Raw genomic sequence first — 25,685 nt, 5'->3', positions numbered from 1 at the left:
CAGGTGGCAAGAAAACAAACCCCGCTCTAGCTTTTGAATCCAGGATGGCGGAGATAAAGCTCAGGTCCTCGAGGACCGGCATCCTGCACATTTTAGATGTGTCCTTCCTCCAAAACACCTCATTCAAATCATCAACTCATCATGATTTATTCTTTCTTCTTCTTCGTGTTAGTTTTGACACCCTTTCTTTACTGTCATCCTGGTCGGGGGGGCCCCGTGATCCCGCCTACTTCCTGCCGCACTTCCGACTCTGTGGCTGGCCTTTTTTGGCGGCGTTCTTCAACGTCCTTCTTCTCTTCTCCTTCCTCTCGCTGCTCATTCTAGTGACTGCTCCGCGGCGACAGCCAACAGCAGCCACCCCCCCCTCGCCACCAGCACCGACCATCAGGTAGGCCTTCATCATCATTACTGTCATGCACCTGCCATTTCAATGTGCATATACTTTCATGTAATATTTTCAATATGAGTGAGTGCAGGGTTCATTTTAAAACTTAGAATGACCGTATAGAATCTCTAAAAATATTTGAAGAAATTTTAGGGTGAGTGTTTGTATGGAGGAGGAAGTGGGCCGGTTAACTGAGAGGACCTCGCATATCAGCAACACAAACAATAGTCTGCAAAAGAAGAGAAAACTGAGGTCTTAGAATGAGATGGTGCACGCTCTCCCAAGGTTGCCCAACTCTCGTTTAAAACAATTGCATTTGAGCTGCCGTTTTGGGAGGGTCTGCGTGGACATTTTTGAACCTTTGTGTGGGAATTTGGCAATACATGTACATGAGGAAGTGTTGTGGTTAAACTGACAACACAGTTGCAACTTGCGAGGCCTTCACTCGTCATCATTTGCATTGTTTCTGTGTCGTTTTAACCTCTCAGAGCGACCATTTTCCCCTGTGTGTGCATTTTAATTGCATTTTTTAAACAGACTCACAGGCAGAAAAAAAGAAGCGGAAGTAGTTGTGAAAGCTCGCCCCACTTCCTCTTTCACGTCCCTCATAAATGGCTTCATCGCTGCTGAAAAAAGTCACAGTAAAGACGCTTTTCTTTTGTTGTTTGCTGCTAGGCCGCCACCATGTCCCGGCAGGTGGTGCGGAGCAGCAAGTTCCGCCACGTATTCGGCCAGGCGGCCAAGGCCGACCGCTGCTACGATGACATCCGCATTTCGCAGATGACCTGGGACAGCAACTTCTGCACCGTCAACCCCAAGTTTGTGGCCATGATCGTCGACGCCAGCGGCGGCGGGTCCTTCATGGTGCTGCCCCTCAGCAAGGTGCCACCGAACTCTTATTTGGCCAATTAATAGGCACCGTAGTTCCTGCCACATTAAATGAGCCAACTAACTTGAATGTCATTGTATCGAACCGTTAAAAGTTTAGTTATAACAAATATTTTTTAATGTATTCTTCATTAATATATGATTGCTAATCCACAAACTTTTTGTTTAGCACTAACTACATTTGTCACTTTTTGGCCATGATAGTTTCTGCAGTATTGAGGTATCAAACAAGCTTGCTTCCACTACTATTTGTACTAACACAATTTAGAGAACATATATTTCAGGGGAAAAAACCGAAAACGTCAACTTCAGCAGAATTAGTTACATGACGACAAATAACTGATGTAGCCACTATAGTTGTTCATTCAAGGTTTTTCAGTATTTAAAACATGTTAACGCTTTGAGGTGAATGAGGAAGTTTGGTGTCAACTTGGAGGTTTTTTTTTCTCTTGTAAAGATCTTTTTGCCATATTTGGAGGTCGACTGACTCTGTTCAGTCTGGGCCGGATGTGGCCTCCCCATGCCTCGCTTTTCTTGAAGACGACATGCACGTGGTGGAACCCTTAGTGCACTTTCTGAAAGTAGCTCATGCTCTTTGGTGCTACAAAGCCAATCATTTGCCATCCATCCATCCATCCATCCATCCATCCATCCATCCATCCATCCATCCATCCATCCATCCATCCATCCATCCATCCATCCATCCATCCATCCATCCATCCATCCATCCATCCATCCATCCATCCATCCATCCATCCATCCATCCATTTTCTATACCGCTTGTCCCCACGGGGGTCGCTGGCGTGCTGGAGCCTATCCCAGCAGTCATCGGGCAGTAGGCGAGAGACACCCTGAACCGGTTGCCAGCCAATCGCAGGGCACACAGAGACGAACAACCATCCACACTCACACCTAGAGGCAATTTGGAGTGCTCAATCGGCCTACCATGCATGCTTTTGCGATGTGGGAAACCGGAGTGCCACGCAGGCATGGGGAGAACATGCAAACTCCACACGCGGAGGGCCGGAGGTGGAAACAAACCCACACCATCTGAACTGTGAGGCGGACGTGCTAATTAGTGAAACCCCCGTGCCGTCATTTGACAATCAAAGCAAAATACAACAACAGGGGCCATTTGTTGCTAGGCAGAGTTCTTATGGCCCAGATATATTTGGTTCATATTTCAAAGTGGAACTGGCTTGAGGGGCAGAATTTGCTAATCCTTCTTGAAGGTGCTATCAAGCAAAAAACAATGTGCGGGCTCCTCTAACCATCTTGCGTGTGTGCAGACTGGCCGCATCGACATGTCGTACCCAACAGTATGCGGCCACACGGGTCCCGTGCTGGACATCGAGTTTTGCCCCCACAATGACAACATCATCGCCAGCAGCTCTGAGGACTGCAGCGTCATGGTGAGTCCGGCAGTGGTGGTTTGTGGTTGTCCTCCACCCATGACAGCAAATCTCCATCTGCTCACACCAAAAAATCTCCTTTGAGCTTCTTGTCGTCTTGTTGGGCAGATTTGGGAGATCCCGGACTCTGGGCTGAGCTTGCCGCTCACGCAGCCGGTAGTGAAGCTGGAGGGCCACTCCAAGCGCGTGGGCATCCTCAGCTGGCATCCCACCGCCCACAATGTCCTCATGAGTGCAGGTGAGCACAAGCACGGATATACTGGAGTCCTTTAAGGGCTTGATCAAGTGCTTGTGTAAAAGCTTTAAATCCACCACAAAAATACAATGAACAAGAACCCACGGGCTGCCAGTTACCCAGTCATAGATGATAAAGACCCGGAGCCCAAAAAAAATCATCAAGTAAGAAAAACAGCCCTCGTCTGCTGAAAGTAGAGGGGCACTGCCCTATTAGGGAATAACGCCAAGCTCTCCTGCTACTCGATCAGGCTGCGACAACGTGGTGATCCTGTGGAACGTTGCCCGCGGCCAGGCGGCCATCAGGATTGATGACGTTCACTCGGACCTGATCTACAGCGCCTGCTGGAACCGCGACGGCTCCAAGATCCTGACCTCCTGCAAGGACAAGATGTTGCGGATTCTGGACCCTCGCAAGGGCACCGTCCTCATCGTACGTTCGCTCGCCGTTGCCAACACGACCGCCTCCACCGAGGTCCGACTGTTCCTTTTTCACAGGAGAAGGAGAAACCTCATGAGGGCTCCAGGCCAGTCCGGGCTGTGTGGGTGTCAGACAGGAGGATCCTCACAACCGGCTTCAGTCGCATGAGCGAGAGGCAGGTGGCACTGTGGGACCCGGTGAGTCCATATGGACCTCCTTTTAAAGGCGTCGTCAGACTTGCCGCTCTTATTAATTCAGTGGTGCCTTGACGTCTGAGTGAAGTCATTCCAACTTTTCCCACTAAAATAAATGGAATCACAATTAGCTGGTTCGATCCCACGCTAAAAACTACCTAAAAATATTCTAATGTATTTTTTTTTTTAAAGCAAAATACGATATTCTTGAGTACAGTATAAAAATATGTAGAGTAGGTCTCTGGCTGTTTTTAATCCCTCAAGTTCTTATTTCAGGAGGACTTTGGCTCACCACTGACCCTACAGGAACTGGATACCAGCAGCGGCGTCCTCCTGCCCTTTTATGATCCGGACACCGGCGTGGTCTACCTCTGCGGCAAGGTCACAATCCCACCCTCTACAGTTGGACATGTTTAAAAATTGTCTTTGCTCCGTGCCTGGGCTCGGAACCCAGTTGGGTCAATTTTTTCTAATCTACGTTACAGCCCCCCCTCCAAATAAAAGAACCCTATTTTTGTGAAGAATTTGTGAACATTTTATAAGGTGCATTTGTCTAAATGCCAGTCCCCAACTAAGATTAATTTAGTTCCTTGGCACCGTGATGCCACAAGATGGCGCCAAAGTAATGCTTCAGCCTGGGCACGAAAGCAACAACAGCTGAATTTTTGTGAAGTTGGCTCATAATGAAAAATTTGACTTGCACCACAACACCTGCAGGGCGACAGCAGCATCCGCTACTTTGAGGTGACGGAGGAGGCGCCCTATGTGCACTACCTGTCCATGTACAGTAGCAAGGAGAGCCAGAAGGGCATGGGCTACATGCCCAAAAGGGGCCTGGAGGTCAACAAGTGTGAGATTGCCAGGTAGCCTCATTTTAACATGTTAGCATCACAATCCAGGAAATCTTCTCCCAACATCACTCTTTGCCGCCGGCAGGTTCTACAAACTCCACGAGAGGAAATGCGAGCCCATTGTCATGACAGTACCTAGAAAGGTGAACATAAAATATTATCGTGTGTTGTATCATTGGGTGGGTCTACTCTAGGTATTGCTATCATGATGGCTTGATATAATTTTCTTCCTCCCGCGTAGTCGGACCTGTTCCAGGAGGACCTGTACCCCGACACCATCGGTCCGGAACCTTCCGCAGAAGCCGACGACTGGTTTGGGGGCAAAGATGCGCTGCCTGTGCTTATCTCACTCAAAGATGGCTTTGTGGCTACCACCAAGGCCAAAGAGTTCAAAGTTCACAAGAGCCTCCTCAAGACCACTGTGTCCTCGGCTGGTGCCGCTCAAGTTGACAGCGACGCAGGGGTGAAAGGAGTAGGCCTTATCTTTCACAATCTTCTCTGATGTCATTTTCCAAATATTTGCATTGTTTGTTTGATTTCAATGTATGCTTTATTTGTGTTTACTTTATGCTCTATTTATTCACTTTTATTTTCAGGACGTGTCGGCTTTGTTGCAGGAGTTGAAGGCTTTGAAAGCATCACTGGAGGAGCTCAGCAATCGTGTGAGCACGCTGGAGAGCAAACATTAAACCACCTTTTTTTTATGCAATATAAAAATGGAAAGAAAAGAGAAGATATATTTTCCCTTAGAAAGATAAAGAGAAACCCACTCCAGGCTTAATTTGTTGCTCCAATTTTTTTAATATATGCCACTTGTTTGAAATAAAATCAATATTTTCCAAGCATTTGTGTTTTTTCAACTCTTTCATTGTTGAATACAAAATCATACCAGTATTGTTTATAAAAACAACTCGACTGCAACAAAATGGAAGCTAAATGTACATTTTCATCCCCGCACCACACAAAGAAACATTTCATGTCAGTTGTTGACTATTTACAGAGGATCTAAGCTAACGTGGTTAACAGACCTCCGGCCAGAATAGGATTGATTGTTTCCAGCTCACACGTAGTTCTTGTTGGGTGCGGAGGGACTGTTGCTGTAGTACTTGGCCGTGCCCCCGGAGCCGCCCGACTTGGGCCTACTGAAGCAGCACAGGAGCCCCCCGCCCAGGAGGAGCAGGACCCCGGCCCCCCAGCCCACGTAGATGCAGGCACCCAGCTCGCGTTTCTGCGAGCCGGCCACCAGGGGGTTGTTAAAGTCCTGGACCACCTGGTGGGCCGACCAGCTGACGGGTATGATGAGGACGATGCCGGCCAGTAGCAAGCCTACGCCAGCCACCAGGCTGATCTTGGGCTTGGTCTCCTCGTTGTCCACACACGTGGTGAAGTCGGCCCCGCAGAACAAGATCAGGAGACTGATGGCGGCCAGCATGCAGCTGATGATGGTCATGGCGCGGGCCGCCTGCAGGTCCGCGGCCAGGACCAGCAGAGAGTCGTAGTTCTTGCACTGCTGCTGGCCCGTACTCTGCACGGCGCACGACTTCCACAGGCCCTCCTCGTGGCTCTGAAAGTACACAAAAATCAAACGTCTCCAGTCAGTCTGTCATTCGGAGCTACTACGCATGCTGTCGTTCACTGTCTTGTAACACATTTTCAACTTGAAAGTAAGCAGGAGGGAAAAAGCGCTCACCTGGGCAGTGACGATGTTGGAGCCGGTGAAGGAGGAAACCTTCCAGCGGGGGACGGCGCAGCACACAATAGCACCAATCAGGCCCAGGACCCCCAGGGCCACGCACGTGATCTGAACGCCCACCGATGCCATCCTGAAAAAGAGGTCAAAGGTCAGCTTTTGCAAGCTCAAACTCACACACACACGCACACACACACACACACACACACACACACACACACACACACACGCACACGTTCTGTAAATCTCGAGCCTAATGGTAAAGGTCTGTTTTGATGCTCGAAGCTCATTCTAATGTTTTTCATCCCTGGATCAAAATGGAATGTAAATGGTGGCGCCACTCGTAGAGAGAAAGACATGAACACACATACGCACGCACGCACGCACGCACGCACACACTCGTTGTGTTTCTTGTATCTTTGGGCTAGCATTGAAAATAAGCGCAAGTCTGAACAGGCCCGCTGCTTGTTGCTTCTCCACCTAGTAGAAGCGCCAAAAACGTTCCCCTGCACCGAAAAGTCCAAAAACAAAAGAGACACAAAATGTTTCCAACAGATTCCTGATATGGTTATGCCTCACATCCTTTTTTGACAAAAACATTCTGAAATCATTGTGAAAATGTGACGATGGAAGATGAAGCCAGCATGTTTGTGCTTCACTTGAATTTAGAGCTGAACTAACTCCAAGAACGTATTTTTCTTTTTAGTTCCTTTGTGTTTTTTGTATTCACCACCTTCAATGGAATCTTTTTCATCCTTCTTATTTTTTCAATAGTTTTGTTTTTTTCATTTGATTTAAAAACACATTTTCAAAAATTATTATTCATGAATTTTTTTTTTTCCTGTTTATTTAGTTTTAGTTTTCACCCCCCGTTTATTTCATCTTCGATAACTGAGTCTTTTTTTTTCAATTTTTAGTTTAATTTTGTAATCAAATTTCTCGAGTTTTTTTTACGGATTTTGTAGTTTTTATTTCAAACCTTCTTTAACAAATGTTATGTTGTTATTGTTTTTCATTTTTATGGGCCAAAGCAAATGAAATATGACACCCGCCTGGGATGCAAACAATTTTCCTAAAACGCAAGCCAAAAAACTTGATCTACTTTGGAGCAAACAAGCATATGGAGTTTGCCCAAAATAAATACTATTAAAACATCCTCCGAAAATAAATTTACATTCATTATAGGGACAAAGAAATTGATTTACCTTGGTTGTGAATGAGAGTCAAAAGATTTATTTCTTGGCTTTTTCTTTGGTGTTGTTGGTCGGCCTCCTGCAGGGATTGTGTGCAGATGCTGGGACAAGATGGTGTATTTGTAGAGGAATGTGATGCATAGGGTGGGGCAGGCCCACCACGTATCTACAGACCAGAATGGACTTGTCCTCCTCTTGTCTTTTTCTTCGTCGTTTCTGTTTGACTCCACAAAAAAAACGAAAAACACTCTTGGCTCCTGACAAATTTGAATGTCCAAAAACATCACAGTTTTTCTTCTTCAATGTGCCTTTGTGGTGTCAACAAACCAGCATAAAATATTTGGGTCTCATGATGCTCATGATTTTGTTTGACTCATCTTGTTTTTCTGCATGAAAAACGACAAATGTGACCCAAGCTGCTGGTTGTGTATCTGAACAAAATAACATACACATTCACACACACACACACACGCACACACGCACACACATACACAGGTACCACCGCCCTCAGTCGAAACTGATGACAAATAAAAGATTGTGATGTCATAGTTTGGTGGTGATTGTGGGAAAGACAGTGTGGGTTAGTGGAAGAGTCGAGATTGTGAAAGTTCACATTAGATACGCCAGCTCATGTAATCCAATTATTAAGGAGTCATAGAGAGTATTAATTCATAAGTTTCCATGTCATTGCTTAATTTTTTTCATGATGACATTACATGACAGACAATACAAACATTTGTATTCACCTACTTGTGTATGTTTGTATTACAAACATGTTTAATCGTGAATACAAATGTAAAATACATGGGGTAATTCTTACCAAGGCCCACCCAAAAAACGAACAACCGAAAAAAAAACCTGGCTCTCCATTTAAACAAATAGCATACATAGTTATCTTATTCATGAAAAACAAGGCATTAAATAAACACTACATAAATGTTTAAAAGTGAATAGTTGACAAAATGTAAATGTATTACACGTAAAACTGATCTGAACAAATGTACTTTAAAGGTACAATGTTACAATGTTACAATGTTTTAATGTTTAATCGTTTAAAAAAACACTATTTATTTCAATAATATGCCAAGAAATCAACATCCACGTAGATTTTATATACAATCGTGAGTCCAGATGGGTCACGCCTCACTGTACAGATACGATACAGATCTTCACTTGACGTTGTCACAATGTCTCAGTTCTAAACCATTTACGTTGCCTTCAGCAGTGGCCTTTTGCGTCACTTAGCGTCATCCTACGTCACAAGTGTCTACTTTGAAGTCAAACGCAAATTTGATCCTTGTGCAATTCGGCTTGTACACGCAAGATGGCGCCCTTCGAGTTTCACATCCGGCTCCACTACGTTGACGTTCTTAGGGGGCGGGCATTTTCTGACACCAACACGCGCTGACACCAATCATATTCCAGGTGTAAACGCCTTTGACCAATCAGCTTTTAAAGCCTGTGACGTTAACAAGTTTGACTCCGGCCCTCTACAACAACAGCCAGCCGACCGGAGACACTCCGAGTCCGAGCGGCAGCTAGCCCGTAACGGCCTGCTATTAAAGTTCCCACAGGAAGAGGCAAGGGGGAACCAGAGCCGCGGCCGAGCTCAGGGCTTTTTTTTTTTTTTTAACAAGTTTTTGTATTTTTACTAACACACTGGGAGACCTGTTATTCCGATAAGGTACGACAATGCGAGCTAAATTGACTGTCGCTTGTTTGGCTATGAGACCAGCTCGGCTAAAGTGCTAACTAGTTAGCATGAGCTCAGAGTGAATGGAATGAGGCTGTGAGTAATGTGAGACACTCCTTATGTATTCTTAACGGTGTGTAATGTCACGATTCCAAGCGCTTTGGATTACTGCATAACCATGTAACTTCCAACTAATACTGTGTTTTGTGTTTTGGTGGGTAAATAGAATTGAAGGTGCCAAACGGGAATCGGGAAGCTCGTGTGAGAATCAACAGAAAATGGCGGAACCGGAAAAATTAAACATCGACTCGATCATTCAGCGTCTTTTGGAAGGTGAGACTACCAATAACGACGGCAAATTGTTTCATGCGAATAAAATGTGTGTCTTATGCAGCCGGTGCGGAGATAGATGTGTATCACAGCGGAGCGAATGATACCGAAAACATCATCTCTGCATAAAAAAAAGCACTAACACTAAATGGGTGCTTCAATTATCCCCATTTTAACATTTTCTTTACTTTAGGTACTAAACAGAAGTCATGTTTTCTTTGTTTATTAGTACTTTGGTAGTCGACCACTTGATTGTGTAACCGAGACAAGAAAAAGCCAGAGGACACTAAACACAATCGCAAATCTTATCAAGTGTTGAGTTCATCCGAAGAACACAAATACACACTTGTGTTCAAGTTCATCCGAAGAACACCAATACACACTTGTATTGCAAAGCAGTTTTTGCATTTTGTTTTCCTGCTTAAATTCCTTCTGTTGTGTGTGTGCCTTGAGCACGAGGAGGCACCATCATCACTTAGATTTGATGGTGTAACAAAAGAAAACTGCACTAGTGTAGTGTCATTTTTATGCAGAGGATAAAGAATATATGCCAGTGAGCATTATAATTGTCTGTATTTATTTTGGAAGAAGCATTGCTTAGAGACTTAACTACTGCAGCATTGATGCTAGTTTGTTTGCTAGCACATATTTATGGTGAGTTTTACAATCACTCTAAAATGAGAGCGTGACTGAGCAAGTCATTTTATTTCAACGTGTTCATTGTCTGCTAAATTGCTGCTTGTTGGGAAGTTCTCTGTCTAGATCTCGTGCTCGTGACTCAATTTTTTTTTTTTAACTCAAATTTTCTGGACTGTTGTATGGTCCGCTTTAGGTTAAATGAATGTAGGTGGTATGTTGGCTTCATGGAGTTGATCTGCAGGAGGTGACTTGGATTATTCACCACAAAAAAAACGCAAGCACAGCAGCCATATTAGCTGCTGTTGACTTTGACTCCGGACCAGCTGCTGCTTGTGTGTGTGTGCGTGCAAACAAGGCAGATAGTGGCAGTATTTATATACGCTTATGTAACCCTGCTGACCTTCCATGTGTCTCTCTCTCTTTTTTTTTTTTATGGTCGACCTTAACAAGCAATCACCTGTTTCTGTTGTGCTAAAGTTTAACGGCGCTTTCTCCCCCTTGTGTTTTTCACACGATCAATGAATGAATGATTGATTGTGCCCTGCCGTGTGTCTATCCACTTTCTCCAGTGTGTGTGTGTCAACAACAAGCCAATTAAACGTGTTGGGCGAACCACCAACTCAAATCAATTAACACCCTCAAGTTGCACTGTGTGACTGCGTGTGTCTGTTAGTGTGATTTTAATTTTATTTTGTGTGTGTGCAAGAGGGTGATGTTAAACTGATGTAACAGTGCATGAAGTTGACTTTTTCCCAGTGTAGTCATCCAGACGCTGCTATGTTTTTTTTTTTGGTCCAAGTCTTTGTTTAGACTCAGCACATTCGTGCAGTGTATGAGTGTCCACTGATAAGCTCGCCTTTTCCTGCTAGCGGCACGGTCAACTCCGAAGTTAGCTGTGTTGCGGTTAAGATGGCTTTAATCCCGCTTTAGGGGGCACTAGCAGCAGCACCGCTCGTATTTAGGCCCTGTTTCACTATTTTGGGCAGGCCTCCATTTTAAGTAGCTGCTCCACTCTACTCTGACCTCCATTGACTAGTCTCATTTATAGCAGCAGCGTCACGTCCTCGGACAGATTGAAGATGATGTGGTGGCATCATTGATCAGTGTATTGTTCAACATTTTAGCAGTCACTTCTCAAAAGACAGAAAGCAGAGTGGTAGTATGTCCAACACACGACAGAACGGATGTGCAGGACAAGTGTGGCGCGCATGTGGGAGCAGTGTGATGTCAGGCAGTGCATCACGGCGGGCCTCTGCTGTACCATTAAGCGCCATGTATGCCTGTGTGGGTGTGTGATTGAGGCAAGCCTTCTTACAAAAAAACGTCCCTAAAACCTTCATTCTGTTTTGTCCTCGTCCAAAAATTCATTCATTGTTGTGTGTTCCTCTAAGGTAGCACGTTTGTTGTTATTTGTTCCTCATGATGCCTGTGAGCGTGTGTGCTTGTTGGGCTGACACGCCTGTCAAGGGAACCGCGAGCTCGACTGATGAGTGATCATCGTCATTTCATTTGGGTTTCATTCTGCAGCGCTTCTTGCGTGGGAAGCCTTCTGGCCTCATGCGTGTTGATTATTCATCTGGGCGTCCTTCTTGCCTTGCAGTCAAGGGCTCACGGCCTGGCAAGAACGTGCAGCTGACAGAGACCGAGATCCGTGGGCTGTGCCTGAAATCTCGAGAGATCTTCCTGAGCCAGCCCATCCTGCTGGAGCTGGAGGCTCCCCTTAAAATCTGCGGTGAGCTCAACATACATGCACAAGCAGTTGTATCCCAAAAGCGCCTTGCCGTATAGTCGTGAAATTTATTTACCCAAACTGCTCTCCGGCTCCCCTCGCAGGCGACGTCCACGGCCAGTACTACGACCTCCTGCGGCTGTTTGAGTACGGCGGATTCCCACCAGAAAGCAACTATCTGTTCCTGGGCGACTACGTGGACCGAGGCAAGCAGTCCCTGGAGACCATCTGCCTGCTGCTTGCCTACAAAATCAAGTACCCGGAGAACTTCTTCCTGCTGCGTGGCAACCACGAGTGCGCCTCCATCAACCGAATCTACGGCTTCTATGACGAGTGTGAGCGGCATGGAACGCAAATTGATCAAGTCACTGAGTTTTTTTTCTGAAGAATTTTTGTGCGTTTCAGGCAAGCGAAGGTATAACATCAAACTGTGGAAAACCTTCACGGACTGCTTCAACTGTTTACCGGTGGCTGCTATTGTCGATGAGAAGATCTTCTGCTGCCATGGAGGTAGGGACACCTTCCAAAGACAGGCAGCTTGCCATAATTTTTCAATTTCTTCCACAACTACCGCTATTATTCCTGGTAGTCTGGATGCCTTGGGGGCTCCACACTGCCCCCCCTCGTACCTTGGGATCGGCTAGCGCATTCCTAACAAAGTCAAAGTCAAGTGACCTGGGCGTGTTTATTGACTGACATGACCTCGCCAGGCCTGTCGCCCGACCTGCAATCCATGGAGCAGATCCGCCGAGTCATGCGGCCCACCGACGTGCCCGACCAGGGTCTGCTGTGCGACCTGCTGTGGGCTGACCCTGACAAGGACGTGCTGGGCTGGGGGGAGAACGATCGTGGCGTTTCCTTCACGTTCGGCGCCGATGTGGTGGCGAAGTTTCTACACAAGCACGACATGGACCTCATATGCAGGGCGCATCAGGTCAGCCCGCCGACATTTGCCCCAACTCGTACCCATGTTTAAAATCTCCTCATTAAACTTTTGGGGCCTTCTGTCAAGTGCTGTGTGCACGTCAAAATCTACATGTGAATGCTTTGTGAGCTTGTGATGACTCGTAATGATCTGCGTGTCTCATATTTAATGATTTGTTCCTCATTCCTCTGGTGCAGGTGGTCGAGGATGGCTACGAGTTCTTTGCCAAGAGGCAGCTGGTCACTCTCTTCTCAGCCCCCAATTACTGCGGAGAGTTTGACAACGCCGGCGCCATGATGAGCGTCGACGAAACGCTCATGTGCTCCTTCCAGGTGCGTTTTACCGAAGCTGTCAGCACCAGGAAACTGTCTAAAGTTTTTCGCCAACCATCCCGTTTGCGTGTCTCAGATCCTGAAGCCGGCGGATAAGAAGTTGTATCCTTATGGTGGCGGCGCCGGGATGGGATCGGGGAGGCCTGTCACCCCGCCACGGAATTCCGCAAAAGCCGCCAAGGCTAAGAAATAACACCCACCGCTGGCTCCTCTCCCTCCTTTTCGCCACCCTCGAGTCCGCCTGATGCTCTCATTGTTCATTTTCTCCTTTCTACCTCCCAATTATCTTTTTCTCCCAGAGGCATTCATTCAGTTTCCCATCTGTGTGTGCGCGTAATCACACAGAAAGTTTGTTTTCCTCATTATATTTCGCCGCTCAACAAGTAAGCTCTTTCCATCTTGGAGGTGTACCCACTGCATTTTGTACACCATCTTTTCCTAATGGTGTTTATCCGGTTAAGCTGGGGGGGCTTGCTGGCTGTATGGGTGCACAGGCGGCACTCATTCAAAAAGATGCGATTTAAGATGTGAAACACTTTTTTGTTTTGTAGATATTTGAAAGCGATGTGTCCTTTGGAAGCTGAAGCTTGAACTGGCACGTTTCCCACGTTGCAAAAACCACCTTGTGATTATGGCACTTAGCTTGTTGCGAAATGAGGTGCAGGTGCAGCTGGTAATAAAAATAATAATGTTCAACTGCCACGTCACACTGTGGTGTTCAGGCCACGTTCATGCTTGAGGCTTAACTTATGGACTGCCGTACAAATGGCAGCAAAAAGCTGACTTCTAAGCTTTTTGCTGGTCAAAACGGTCAAGATTAGCATCCCTGTATGGGTGTGCGCTCTAAAATGCATTTAAGTATAATTTCCTGACATTTCAGATGGTTTTAAAAAGAAAAGAAAAAAAAAAATTTTTTTTAAAACCAACTGATGTATGTAAGAGAGCAAATAGCATTTTTTTTTGTATAAAAAAATCTTTGGGCACAGTTGGTTTGGGACTCCATATTCTTTTCATTCCTTAAAATGGATTAGTGTAAATACGATGCAAAGTAAACCTCTGTTTTTTTAAATTGATCATAAAGGCGTTGCTAACTTATGGCATTATTGGCTGGCAAGTCAATATCACGTGGTTCAGGTTTTGCTGCAGTACTGACCCACAAGTGTGAACGTGGCCTAAAATGGGGAATACTACTGGGGTGGGTGGTTACCGTGACAACTAACCAAAAGAGATGAGAAAAATAAGCGGCGGGGTTTTAATTGACACATCTTTTGCCTCTGCTTGTTTTTTTTTGATGGGATAACAAGAGCCATAGAAATTAACATCACGTGTATAATAAGCGTAGTACATGCAAACAGTAGAAATCGTAAACATTTGGCAAACAGGGTGTCACCACAAGCAAACATTGCTTCTGTAGTCTTTCAGGGTTTCTTACATTTTTTGGCCCTCTCTTCTTCGGTCTTTGTTGCCACGTTTGTCCTCATCCTCCATTTGAGTCTCGTTCGCATTAGCGCCCATCCACTGAGATCAACTCAGGAAGTGATCAGGAAAATCCAAACCATATGTATACAGACACGACACCAAAACCTTCCAGGATAAAAAGTGTCACTGAGTAGAATAGAGAAAGTCTAGGAAGAACTCTAATTAACTGATTAATCTCATCTAAAAGAAAAAAAGATGAAAAAAGGTCCAAGATGGCCACATAAGGCCCCTTCCATACTTTTCATAATAGCTGTACAGACATGTGCTTTTTTTCTTTTTCTTTTTTTAAACGATACAAAAGCATTAATCACTTTTTTCGTTCATTGTTTTTACTGACAAATGTGTATCTCTCTGATGTAGGAGTTTGTTTTTCAAGGAACGGATTAGGGATGTTTTGCATCATGTCCTTTCACTGGATGTGTTAGCGCAGCATCAGATCAGTGGCGTAGCCAAGCTGGGGCAAGCCGGGGCGGCGCCCCGGTAAGGACTCCCTGCGCCCCGGTTAAAAAAAAATTGCGCTTTTTCATGCCGTTTTTTGTCTTTCGGTCTTGCGCGAATGTGCTTGCGCTATTCTATGTGCGCGATGTTATCCATTCACCGTTGGCCTCCCGGACCCGGTTGTTGTTTTAGCAAACAGCGAACGGCGTGGGTGATGTTCGATTTTTTTTTTTTTTTTTCTTTCCTGTGGGCGCGCGCCCCTACTGGAAAAATTCCTGGCTACGCCTTTGCATCAGATCATTCCCATGGTAAAAATAAATAGAAATAAGTGAAACTAATAACATGGAAATTTTATTTGTTTGTTAATTTCACCAGTAGATCTCGTCCCATTGCAATTTGTCTGTTAAATGCAAAGAAATTAAAATATATACCTAGAATTTGTATATTGGTGTCTTGTGGCTTTTTGTGAGTTTGCGGATTTTTACAGGACTGCAATGCAAACAATATATATTTATAATCTTAAATAAAATTTTATTGTATTTAAAAAAGAGGTCCACCGTCATTACTATACATCACAACGGTATAAGTAAAACATTTTTTTTACAATTTTGTACATTTTTATTTGACGCTCATGTTTACTGTGTCTGTAACCGCTGCACTACAACTGAAATGGAAGCGAGGAGGAGGAGATTGACTGTTAAAAATATTTTTTGTGATTTCAATAAGACTACTGTCCTCCTTTTCACCGTGAATCGACTCACCAGTAACCCCGCCTTCACGCTAACGTCGTCGAATCACGAGCGTTAAATCCAACCCGGCGCGAGTGATTCGCCAAATAGACGCCGAACTGGAGCAATGGCATTGATGAAACTCGGCCCATTTGTGCTCTGCTTCCGTGCAGCACCAACTCATAACAACCGCCCCCCTCTCCAAACCGACCAATCACACGAGACTGCTTCCAGAGGAGCGCGTTTTATTTGCCTAATTGACCTTGAACCCAACAAATGGGAGCTTCGGGTAGGCGTGTCTTCAAGGTGCAGAGGTTTGGTTGCACTGCAACGTACCAACTTTTACTACCTTAAATGAAGCTTTTAAAATGATTTATATTAATATAATTTGACGAAGCTTTTTTTTTTTTACAGACACGAAACTAAACAAATTACACACAATTTGCATGCATTTGCAGCATGAATTGCGGAGGTTTGCACGCCGGGTTTTAATTACATTACAAAAGTGTTCTCGTAATCTGGGGTGGAAAGCTAGCCAGCTAGCCCGCTAGCTAGCATGTTGCTAGGCTAGCTTTCCCGGCGAAGAGCTGCGTTTTGGGATCTTACTTCTCCATTCTCACGCTCCTACTTTCGCTGACCAGAAAAGACTCCCAGGTGGGTTTTTCGCGGCAGTGTCTAGGCTATGCTTTGAATCTATGGCCTATGTATATATATATATATGTATATATATGAATTTGTGTGATGCGAGGATGTTAGCTCGCCGACCCGCTACACACTACACACTTCTCTCCAGCAGTTGATGACTGCTACATAATAAGCTAAGGCTTAAATCTATTCAATAACGAACTCGTCGACACTTGCTGGCTCCGAGTTGAAGGAACGTTGTGACACTATTTTGACGAGAGACCTCATTGTAGCTTATTTTCAATAACAGGCCGGTGTGTGTATTGCCGTACTGAACATTGAGGGGATGTCAAAGTTGTTTTCCTCGCGGCTCACATCACGGTTCGCGTTAAAACGGTGAAAACGTATTAATATGCAGGGTAGGCGTACACAGTTTGAATTAACTTTCATTTACTTTCAGAAACCGTGAATAATGAGAAATCATGATGCCAGAACAAAGGAAGTGTAACGAAGGCAGAAAAGCAGAAGGAGAGATGCAAAATAAAAAAGCGGGTCTGAAAGAAGGCAGAAAGGAAGGAAAGAAGAAAAGTGGATCTGAGGAGGAAAGCAGAAAAACAGGTTTAGGTGAAGGGAGGAAAGCATGAAATTAAGATGAAGCAAATGAAGGATTGTGTAATGCATAAATAAAAAGCAGGTCTCAGGAAAGGAAGCCGAGAAGGAAGGAATGAGGGCAGAAAGAAAAAAATCCCCAAATCCCAGTTGGGTACGTACTTTGGTTTTAAGGTCCGAGTAATGCTTATCTTCTGTGGAAAGCATTCACTGACATTAAAACTGAAACATTAACAGTCTGATTCTTATTTGTAAATTGCAACATCAATACTTTAGGTTGTCTTCTGTGGAGCAAATGAAGGACGCAGACACATAGAACAGTAACATTCTATACTATGCGTTATCATGCTATAAAAAGATTATTAATGTTCTATTTTTTTTTTTTTACTCTGACGGTACATGTGCAACCTTTTTCTAGCATGCTGATGGTGGGAGGCGATGGACTGCGGCACTAGAATGAGTGTGAAGGAGCTGTGTGAGACGGATGACCTGGCCACCAGCCTGGTGCTGGACCCGCTCCTGGGCTTCACCACCCATAAAATGAAGATCAGGTTATTAATTAGCTTGTCATAACCCTGCATTCTTAATAGACATGAGTAGAAATAGTCCAAAAGAATCTTTGAGCCACTCAGTCATGCACAGGCATACATGACGTTCGGTCACAGAACACGTTCAACGGCAGATTTTAATCACAGGTGGCTTTGTGTGTCTAAACCAGTGCTTCTCAATTATTTCCTGTGACGCCCCCCCTAGGAAGAAGAAAACATTTTGCGCCCCCCCCCCCCATGTTATTAACATTAAAGGAAAAACAAAAAATAAATAAAAAAGAAAGATGAACTTACAATAAAGAATAACTTTATTAATAACAGTGTTTTTTAGTCTGTAACAGAACAGATTCAAAGTGCTGCTGTAGAGCAAATACTCTTCCAGTGATACCGCCACCCCCACCTACTGCAGTGGATGTGTAATTACCCTTTAATCTAATACAGCCAAAAGAAAAACATGTTCCCGCGTCCCCCTTGGTATCGCACTACGCCCCCCCAGGGGGGCCCGCCCCACTATTTGAGAAGCACTGGTCTAAACGTACTTTTGACGATGACCTGTCATTATTACTGATAAAAAGTGACAATAAATGCAGAAGCGCCCAAATTTTCAGTTTGCACTTTCTTGCACAAATTTTGGCATATCATTAAAACCATTCTTTTCAGCCCAGCACCAGAGGTTCGTCGCTGGGGCAACTTGAAAGAGACGCTGCTGCGCTTCCAACGCACACACGACTTTAACGCCACCTTCGAGGCGCTAACGGTGGGCGGGCTGGCGGGTGACTGCTTCAACGCTTTGGGGAGCCACCGGCAGGAGCTCCTGAGGCAGCACGTGTGTACTCGTACCTTTTCATCGACATCAGTTTTATTAGCATGCTCTTGGAGTGTTGCCTCCTCTGGGATGATTTGGTGTAAAGGTTCCAACAAGACAGACAGAAAACCTTGAATGTACAAAATGATCCCTTAGCTTACTGTATATTTTTTTGTCTCTGAATACTTCTCAAACACATCCGTGATCATAAGATAAAGAATTTGACTTGTGGAAAAATAATCCGCCGTGCAAATAAAGTCCGCGACACGTTCTTTCTCATGTATGTGCGCACAGTGGTCTAAAGTCGCCCATCTTATCCACAGGTGAACCGCTACCTCAACGCCTTCCTTTTGGATAGCGGCATCCAGATCGAGTCATGTGACCGCTACTCCTCGGAGACCAACGGAGCCAAGATTTCCTCCACCAGACACTGGTGCGTCCGTACACCGCTCCGTGGCGCTTACAAACACGGAAGGGTCACTTGACATTATGGTGTAACGTTTGTCACTGGTGGGCAGGTTTGCGGGCGAGCGCGTGGAGGTCCTTCTGGGTTGCATCGCCGAGCTGAGTCCAACCGACAGCGCCGTGCTGCGGGCCGGCGTCAACGACTTCAGTGTCATGTACTCCACACGCAAACGCTGCGCCCAACTCTGGCTCGGACCTGCTGCCTTCATTAACCATGGTCAGTTTGGCAAGTTCAGTTTTGGAGTTGTGAATGGCGCCCTCTGCTGCCATTCGGCCTACATTGCGTCAAGATATTGATTTACGATTGTGGCAGAAGATGAGTTCCAACAGTGTTAGGCAGTATATGCATTGGAAACACAACTTAAAGTCATCATTGAAAAACTTCTCATTCACATCTAGAAATATATTGAGATACTTTTTAATGTCTGCTGTTGCACAATACAGAACCTTTTAAGTGGTTAGGAATTTAGTGCTATAAAGATGCTTTCAGTGGTTTAAGACATTTGACTTGAGTGTTTCCTTTCTTTCTTTTCCTTATGCTGGAAGACTGCAAGCCAAACTGCAAGGTGAGCAAACATTCATTGGTCAGACAAAACAAAGTGTTGCCTAACCTGGACAATTATTCTTATTATTATCAGATTTTATTTTGACGGCCATCTGTTTATTTGTGCGTCTCTCGGGGACTCGAGCAACCTTTTGTCTTTCTGCAACCCCACGCCCAGTTTGTCCCCGGTGAGAAGAATGGCGCTTGCGTGGAGGTGATTCGACCCATCTCACCTGGGGAGGAGATCACGTGTTACTACGGTGCCAGCTTCTTCGGCGAGGGCAACGAGATGTGCGAGTGCTGCACCTGCGAGAAGTGCGTGGCTGCTCTTTGCAATTTCTGACCTCTTGTGACTCGTGTGTAACACACCCACGGGGACTCTCCTGTAGGAAAGGGGAAGGTCACTTCAAACACAGAGGGAAGCAGCCGCAATGTGAGGAAACAAAAGACCCCGGTGACCAGAAGTACCGGCTCCGAGAGCGCTACCTTCGCCACCAGCGAGAGAAGGGACGCTTAAGCCCCAAGCCCATTCTTCCGGGATTACATTCAGGTATTTTCTCAGGGTTTTTCTCTTCACTTTGGTTTGCAACAACTGCAGGAATATCCAATCTCGCCATACCCCGATCTATGAGTACTCTGTATTTTCTGTTGGTAGTACTTTGTGTTGCACGCCAAATTCAAGTGAGCCTCAGATACACTGTATCAAAAATATCCATTCTTTTTTTTAATGGTTTTATACAATGCAGTGCTATTTTTTTTCTTAATTATAAAAATGATTTTACAGGGGCTGTAATTTGTGGTATTTCAATTGGTCAATGTTACGACTTTACTTTTCTCTCTGGAAGCTTCTGTTGTGACTTGACCTTGTCTTTCCCTTCTAGCAATCCCCTCGAGGAACTCCTTCACCCATCAGATGCGGAAGAATGCCCTTAAAAACCGAAAGTGGAAGCAGACAAATAAGTGGAGGCGACAGAACCACAGGCTCACAAGACCCGGTGAATTGGCTGAGCCCAAGAAAGAGCAACGGACGCTGCCGCTCCCGTCACAGTGCCTGATCCGAGACCTGAGCATTAGGGTGCGGCGCCACTCGCTGGACTTTTTGCTGATCTGCAAGGATCCCAAAAGCAAAGAGAGGGCCCTCCTGCAGCAGCTGGAGCTGGTGAAGCCAAGGATAACCCCCAACGTAAAACGTATCTCACGAGGTCTACTTCAGAAGAATAAAGAGCAGGTTGGTGTTCCCTTGAGGAGCTCATCCAGATCCAAAAGCACGGCCAGGCTCGCCTCAGACAAAACCTCAAGCACGATAAAACAGGACAAGACGGAGCAAAAAAACTTGAAGTCCAGGGTCGGTCAGAATCTTCTGGAACCTTGTAAGAAAGATTCAGAGAAGCCGCTACTATCGTCACTCAAGCAATACCTGACGGTCCGACTCACAAGAATCTCAGCGCCTTGCGGGGAGGCACAGGAAACAAGGCTTGACGACCGGCACGTAAGGGAGGAGCTGAGAGGGAAGATGAGGCAGATTCAGGGCCTCAGACCACTGACTGCACATAAATCCCAACAGAAGCAGGGACCACCCGCCCCAGTTGCCCCAGCCCCAATTGCTCCAGCCCCTTGCACCGCGGAAGCTCCGAAAGGAGCGCGGAAAATGTTCTCCCAGGCTATAGATGAACGACCATTACGGAAGCGACATGCCTCAAAGAGGGCCGGGGGGGACTCTTCCCATCTAGTGGAAGGTGGAAAAAACAAGATTATCGAAATCCAGACAGTCGTGGAAGAAAAAACGCCAACAGAAAAGGACAAACCCAAAGAGCACAAAGAGAAGCGAAAGCTTCGTACAAATACATCGAGGACAGTGACAACCAGACGGAATAACTCGCATGGGGTTAAATCTCCAAATCCAGGTGATGTTGACAGTTTGGAACAGGTAACGCCAAGCAAACCAGTACCCAACCTAAGCAATGACATCGTCCTAAAACAGGCCAGGGTCCTCCTGTGTGATTTTTTGAAGAAAAGTAAAGCCTCAGCCGACGAGCAACCGGAGGGCGATGGTTGTTCCTCGGATCAGAGAGAAGCCCAAGAGGGCAACGATGTGTCGACGAAACGAAATGTCAGTCGGCTGCAGAAAAGCCACAGACGAGTGAAGACGAAAGCTGAGCTGAAGTCCAACAGCAGAGAAAGCAGTTTGGTTCCCTCAGCTCAGAATCCCGACCAGCTCGACACACCGGCAGCTGCCGACCTCAATCCGCTACCTCTCCAGCTGCATCTTTCGGCCAGCACCAGCCAGACCGCTCAGAACCTTGATGCCGTGCAGTCCAACATACCTCTGAAGAAGCGGACGTTTCGCAGTGCTGCCGAATCGGAACAAAGTGCAACGGCTGCTTCTGTCACGACGCCCATAGAGGTTGCCGGCACGTCCTTAAGGCGGGAATCGAGTCGTCGGCCCAAAAAGATGATCAAACGTGCCAGAAAACGCAAAGTGACGCGAGCAAAAGTGCGGAGGGTGAGCTCTGCAAGGCTCTCGAGGCTAAACTACGCGGGCAGGGTGCTTCGGCATCGAGTTACCAAAGCTCCTCGCGGTCGCCTTAGTAAAGTTCACAAGTTAAAATCCGAGAGGCGAGATGAAGACGACAACCACAACTCTGTTGAGCAGGATGGAAACAATCAGAGGACGGATGAGCAAGAGAAAGACGCACAGGTGGGGATATCAGCCTTGGAACAAAGTGACGCTGAGGAGACGAAGCCAGAACTTAACTTCAGGATCCGATTCAAGAGGAGAAGAGGCAAACTGTGGGAGATGCAAAGCAACGATTTGGACGGTCCGATCAAAACAGAAAACCGGAAAGAAGTGGACAGTGATCCTTTTAAAGCCATCATGCATTCCGTGTCTGTGTTGAGCATGGAAATGCAGGCCGCTCAGGCCCATGTGCAAGCCTGTAAGAGGTCCAAGAGCAGACTCCTTCGCTTGAAAAAACGGGGCGAGAGGAAGAATGCCTTCACAATGTTGAAGCTGCCCAGAGAAGATTTAGGGCCAAGCCGGCAATTCGACAAAACTCAAAGCGATATGTCGTCTGCTGTCCAAGGAACGAAAAGTGAAGATAGGTTCACGAGAAGCTGTTGCCTTTTTGAAAGTGAGTCGAAGCAGAAACTGGAGTCCGACTTGGGTTTGAATGGCGTTCTTCTGCCGGTTCTCAAATTGCGCAGAAAGGTGGAGGACATCTGGGAGGTGGACGACATTGATGAGATGCAGAACCAGCTCCAAGATAAAATGGAGAGATCGGTCAAGAGAGAACTTCGAGGTCCCGCGTTAGCCAAGCAAATCCCGGGACTGCTGGACTTGAGCAAGGTCAGAGAGGAGCCGTTGACTCCCAAGTTGAACAATAACGCGTCGCTCCTGAAAACGGACGAGACGGACAAGCCGGAGTTGTCTTTGTCGCTGTCACCGCTTTCCCTGTATTGCCCTAATGACGAGGACGCAGAGAGTGCGGTCGTGGCCAACTTGATTGCCGAGAGACCGGAAGCCAGCAGCATTAATGGCCGGAAGCAGCGGCACAAAATGGCGTCCGAGTGTGACACGCCCACCAACTGCCTCAGTCAGTCCCTCCAACAGATCGACAACAGCCTCTCCAAACTCTCCGAGGGTCTTTGCTCATCGCAAATTTTGGAAAAGACAGCTGTCTTGTCCGGAATTCCCAGTTCCATCATCCAGCCCCCGTCGTCCCAGTCTCCGCCCTTCCCAACCGCAGATAACATTCTCCCGGGCGAGCCCAATTTCGCGAACTGCTGCGATGACATCCTGGACTTCCAGTATCTCAACTTTGAAGGCTACGATCAGCCGCAGAACATCCTCAACTCATCGCCCTCCGATCTGTGTTCGCTGGACCCCCCTACGGATCCCTTTAGTAGCCCCCTCTCACACAGCCCCTCGGACACATGGACCACTGAGACGCCCTACATTTGCGCCCCGAGTCCCAACAACAACTTCACCAGTGACGATCTCCAGTTCTTCCCCGCTCTGCTCCCGTCCAAGAATGATTCAGTCTCTCTGGACTGTGAGACAAAGAGTAGCTCTGGCAGAATCCCACCCCAAGCAGGTCTGAGTTTTTCAGAGCTCGCCAATCCCGAACTGGCGGGAAAGGATCGACCAACCTTCAGCAAGGATCCCGGAATGAGGCTCTCCAGAGAGGACTTAAAAGCTCCTTTGTCGTCAGCGGCGGTCAGCAAACCTCGCCTATTTGGCACTCCTGCTGCACTCTCTCAGAATGCTCCTCCTTTAGTACCGCCCGCCTCAAACGTCAAACCAAGCAGCAGCCAATCAAAAGTCACATCCAACCTGAAAACACACGGACCCTTCCACCGCATGAGCATTCCCAAACAGCCCCAGACATTTGCCAACTGCCAGACGAGTGCGCACCGAGGCGCCCCCCAAACGAGGTCCGTCCTGCCGTCTCCGATGGCCAGCAAGTTCCTCCATCCTCAACTCTTGGCGGGCAGAAATCCAAACCACCCAGATAATCTCTTCAACTCCCAAGAAAAGTCCTCCACTGTGATCCACAGGGTTATGAAGCTTCAGGGCGGGAACCCGAGCCAGAACTTGTACAGCGCTCCCCCCAGAGACCATGTGGCTGCTGGTGGCCACACCACGTCCAAAACATTTGCTAGCAAATCCAATGAAAACTTTCAGCACAAAGACAATGTTCCTGTTCAAAACGGCAGCTACTTCGCGCCCTCAGCCAACCCCAGCAGGTCCAGCGTCTATTTCAACAAACACAGTTCATCCTTCCACCAAACCTTCAGCCAAAGTAAAACGGCTTCTGAAAAGCAGGACGATGCCACTGCGACGTACAAAAACTTCTCCAACCTGCCAAGACCTTTCTTCTTCCCCACTAAAGACGCTTATTCTTACCCACAGGAGACATCCAAACACGACAAGTCTACTCTGCTGGGCTCTGACAAGGACCAGCCTTGTTATCCGCAGCAGGATCCATTTGATTTCAGCTTCGCTTCGTCGCTTTCTCCAATGTCGTATCACAGCGGTCCTCAAATGAACCACAGTACGCCACCTGATACACTGGCCTCGGCAAGTCGGACCCACCCGGCAGCGTCCTTCTCGTACGGCCCACAGGGACCTCCTTACGTACTCAACTTCAGCGGCGACCACTCGTTGACGCTGGGCCTCAGGGACTCGCCCGAAGGTTACCCGGGACTCGGACCCGCAAACTACACCTACCACTGCTTGATGGAACCTTCGGGCACTCAAGGGCGGCTGGTTCTGGAGCCCTGCGGTTCCCAGCCGTCCAACCCGCCCTCGTTTTGCATGGGTAGCTTCTCAGGGCATAAAGCGGGTCCGGACGAACACTTGAAGAAGGATGCGCCCCACCAGAACCAGCCGGGCGACCACCAGGACATACCGCATTATGGGCCGACGTCTCACTCCATGGGTTCTACCAAACCCAAGCGGGTCAGGCTGGTGGTGACGGACGGAACTGTGGACCTGGACCTCCAATATTCTGACTGATCCACAATGCACGTTTTTGCAAAATTGCCCGTCAGACTTTGATTAGATGACCAAATAGCTGATGACCAGTCTTTGGAAGTCCCAGACTGTGACTTCTTAGCCGCCCTGCGGCGTCCGGGCCGTGATCTTGGTGTGTGTTTTTTTATGGGCAGCTTTATGCCTCCGGTTTTCCTATCAGCCTTTTTGAATACTTCGATTTTGATAGCCACAAGAATCTCCTTTCTCACTGTTTGTACGCGTGCAAGTGTGTTTTTAGTTGTTGAGCGGTCACCATTGCTTACTGCGTGTGGAACTTCAGAGCTTTTTTTTTTTTTTGTCTGAATGCTACCTAAAATTTCATGTCTAATCCGGTCAAAAATTGCCAACTACGTAGTAGCAGCATCTGTATCAAGATTCACACTGTCGGAGTTTTTCCATATCAGCATTCTGTCCTTGTCTAACTTGTCGTGACACTTAAATGATGATTAACTATGTGTCTAATCAGCATTTTTGGCAAAGGTATGAAATTGAATAAGCTTTTGAGGGTCCGCGGTCGTCCATAGTGAAGCAAATAATTTATGTTGTGAAGAATCAACAGTGACAATCTTTCCACTGTTTGTGTCGACGTCATTGTTGCGTTTCCATGCCAGCCTTCCATGCCGCTGTACCATTGTGTATTTATTTGAAACCTGTTGGCCTACTTGCGGTTTTGCTTTTAAAACAAAATGGTGCTTGAACCTAATTTATACTTCACCTTGATTGTTGATAGGAGTAAATGTTTTACGGTTATTTAACGGGACAAAAAGCGTATTGAGTTGAATATGGAGATGACATAAATATATATATATACATAAAAATCTATATTATATGACTTGTAACAAATTTCTCATCCGCTGTTGTAAAACTTTATTTTGGGTCCCCCCCAAGCCTGAAAGTGTTAGTCTTATTAAAAAGGAAAACGTTTGCTGTAGAAATGTACAAAATGTCGCTTGTACACAATTAAAGACTCTCTCTCCTTTTCAGATTTTACCT

General features: G+C 46.4%; 4 protein-coding genes across 6 annotated transcripts; 3 read left to right on the top strand and 1 right to left on the bottom strand.

Moving 5' to 3' along the window:
• The first annotated feature begins 234 nt into the window (after window positions 1–234).
• coro1a (coronin, actin binding protein, 1A) lies at window positions 235–5,230 on the top strand. The gene is made up of 11 exons (XM_061303508.1): window positions 235–388; window positions 1,061–1,267; window positions 2,563–2,685; window positions 2,794–2,923; window positions 3,171–3,352; window positions 3,418–3,537; window positions 3,811–3,915; window positions 4,252–4,397; window positions 4,471–4,528; window positions 4,627–4,857; window positions 4,982–5,230. The coding sequence occupies exons 2-11, from the start codon at window positions 1,070–1,072 to the stop codon at window positions 5,072–5,074; spliced, it is 1,386 nt and encodes a 461-aa protein (XP_061159492.1). The 5' UTR covers window positions 235–388; window positions 1,061–1,069; the 3' UTR covers window positions 5,075–5,230.
• On the bottom strand, window positions 5,163–7,439 carry cldni (claudin i). The gene is made up of 3 exons (XM_061303513.1): window positions 7,281–7,439; window positions 6,076–6,208; window positions 5,163–5,949 (listed from the first exon to the last, which is right to left on the bottom strand). Exons 2-3 carry the CDS (start codon window positions 6,205–6,207, stop codon window positions 5,446–5,448), a joined length of 636 nt encoding a protein of 211 aa, XP_061159497.1. The 5' UTR covers window position 6,208; window positions 7,281–7,439; the 3' UTR covers window positions 5,163–5,445.
• Window positions 7,440–8,752: 1,313 nt separating this feature from the next.
• On the top strand, window positions 8,753–15,276 carry ppp1caa (protein phosphatase 1, catalytic subunit, alpha isozyme a). 3 transcript variants are annotated; one of them, XM_061303509.1, is made up of 8 exons: window positions 8,753–9,057; window positions 9,188–9,294; window positions 11,531–11,662; window positions 11,764–11,994; window positions 12,065–12,169; window positions 12,370–12,593; window positions 12,782–12,916; window positions 12,993–15,276. In XM_061303509.1, exons 1-8 carry the CDS (start codon window positions 9,050–9,052, stop codon window positions 13,107–13,109), a joined length of 1,059 nt encoding a protein of 352 aa, XP_061159493.1. In that variant the 5' UTR covers window positions 8,753–9,049; the 3' UTR covers window positions 13,110–15,276. The 3 variants fall into 3 exon arrangements, with proteins under 3 accessions (XP_061159493.1, XP_061159495.1, XP_061159494.1); XM_061303511.1 differs by having other exon boundaries at window positions 8,753–9,066; XM_061303510.1 differs by having other exon boundaries at window positions 8,754–8,952.
• A 463-nt stretch (window positions 15,277–15,739) lies between these two features.
• On the top strand, window positions 15,740–25,682 carry kmt5c (lysine methyltransferase 5C). Its single transcript, XM_061303504.1, has 9 exons — window positions 15,740–16,215; window positions 17,213–17,345; window positions 18,003–18,168; window positions 18,471–18,580; window positions 18,666–18,829; window positions 19,159–19,178; window positions 19,335–19,471; window positions 19,546–19,706; window positions 20,038–25,682. Exons 2-9 carry the CDS (start codon window positions 17,233–17,235, stop codon window positions 24,672–24,674), a joined length of 5,508 nt encoding a protein of 1,835 aa, XP_061159488.1. The 5' UTR covers window positions 15,740–16,215; window positions 17,213–17,232; the 3' UTR covers window positions 24,675–25,682.
• The last annotated feature ends 3 nt before the right edge of the window (window positions 25,683–25,685 follow it).

This window comes from Syngnathus typhle, linkage group LG17 (genome assembly GCF_033458585.1).
Source record: "Syngnathus typhle isolate RoL2023-S1 ecotype Sweden linkage group LG17, RoL_Styp_1.0, whole genome shotgun sequence".
NCBI lineage: Eukaryota > Metazoa > Chordata > Actinopteri > Syngnathiformes > Syngnathidae > Syngnathus > Syngnathus typhle.
Note: the sequence above shows the minus strand (reverse complement) of the source record. Positions and strands in the feature narration are given on the sequence as shown.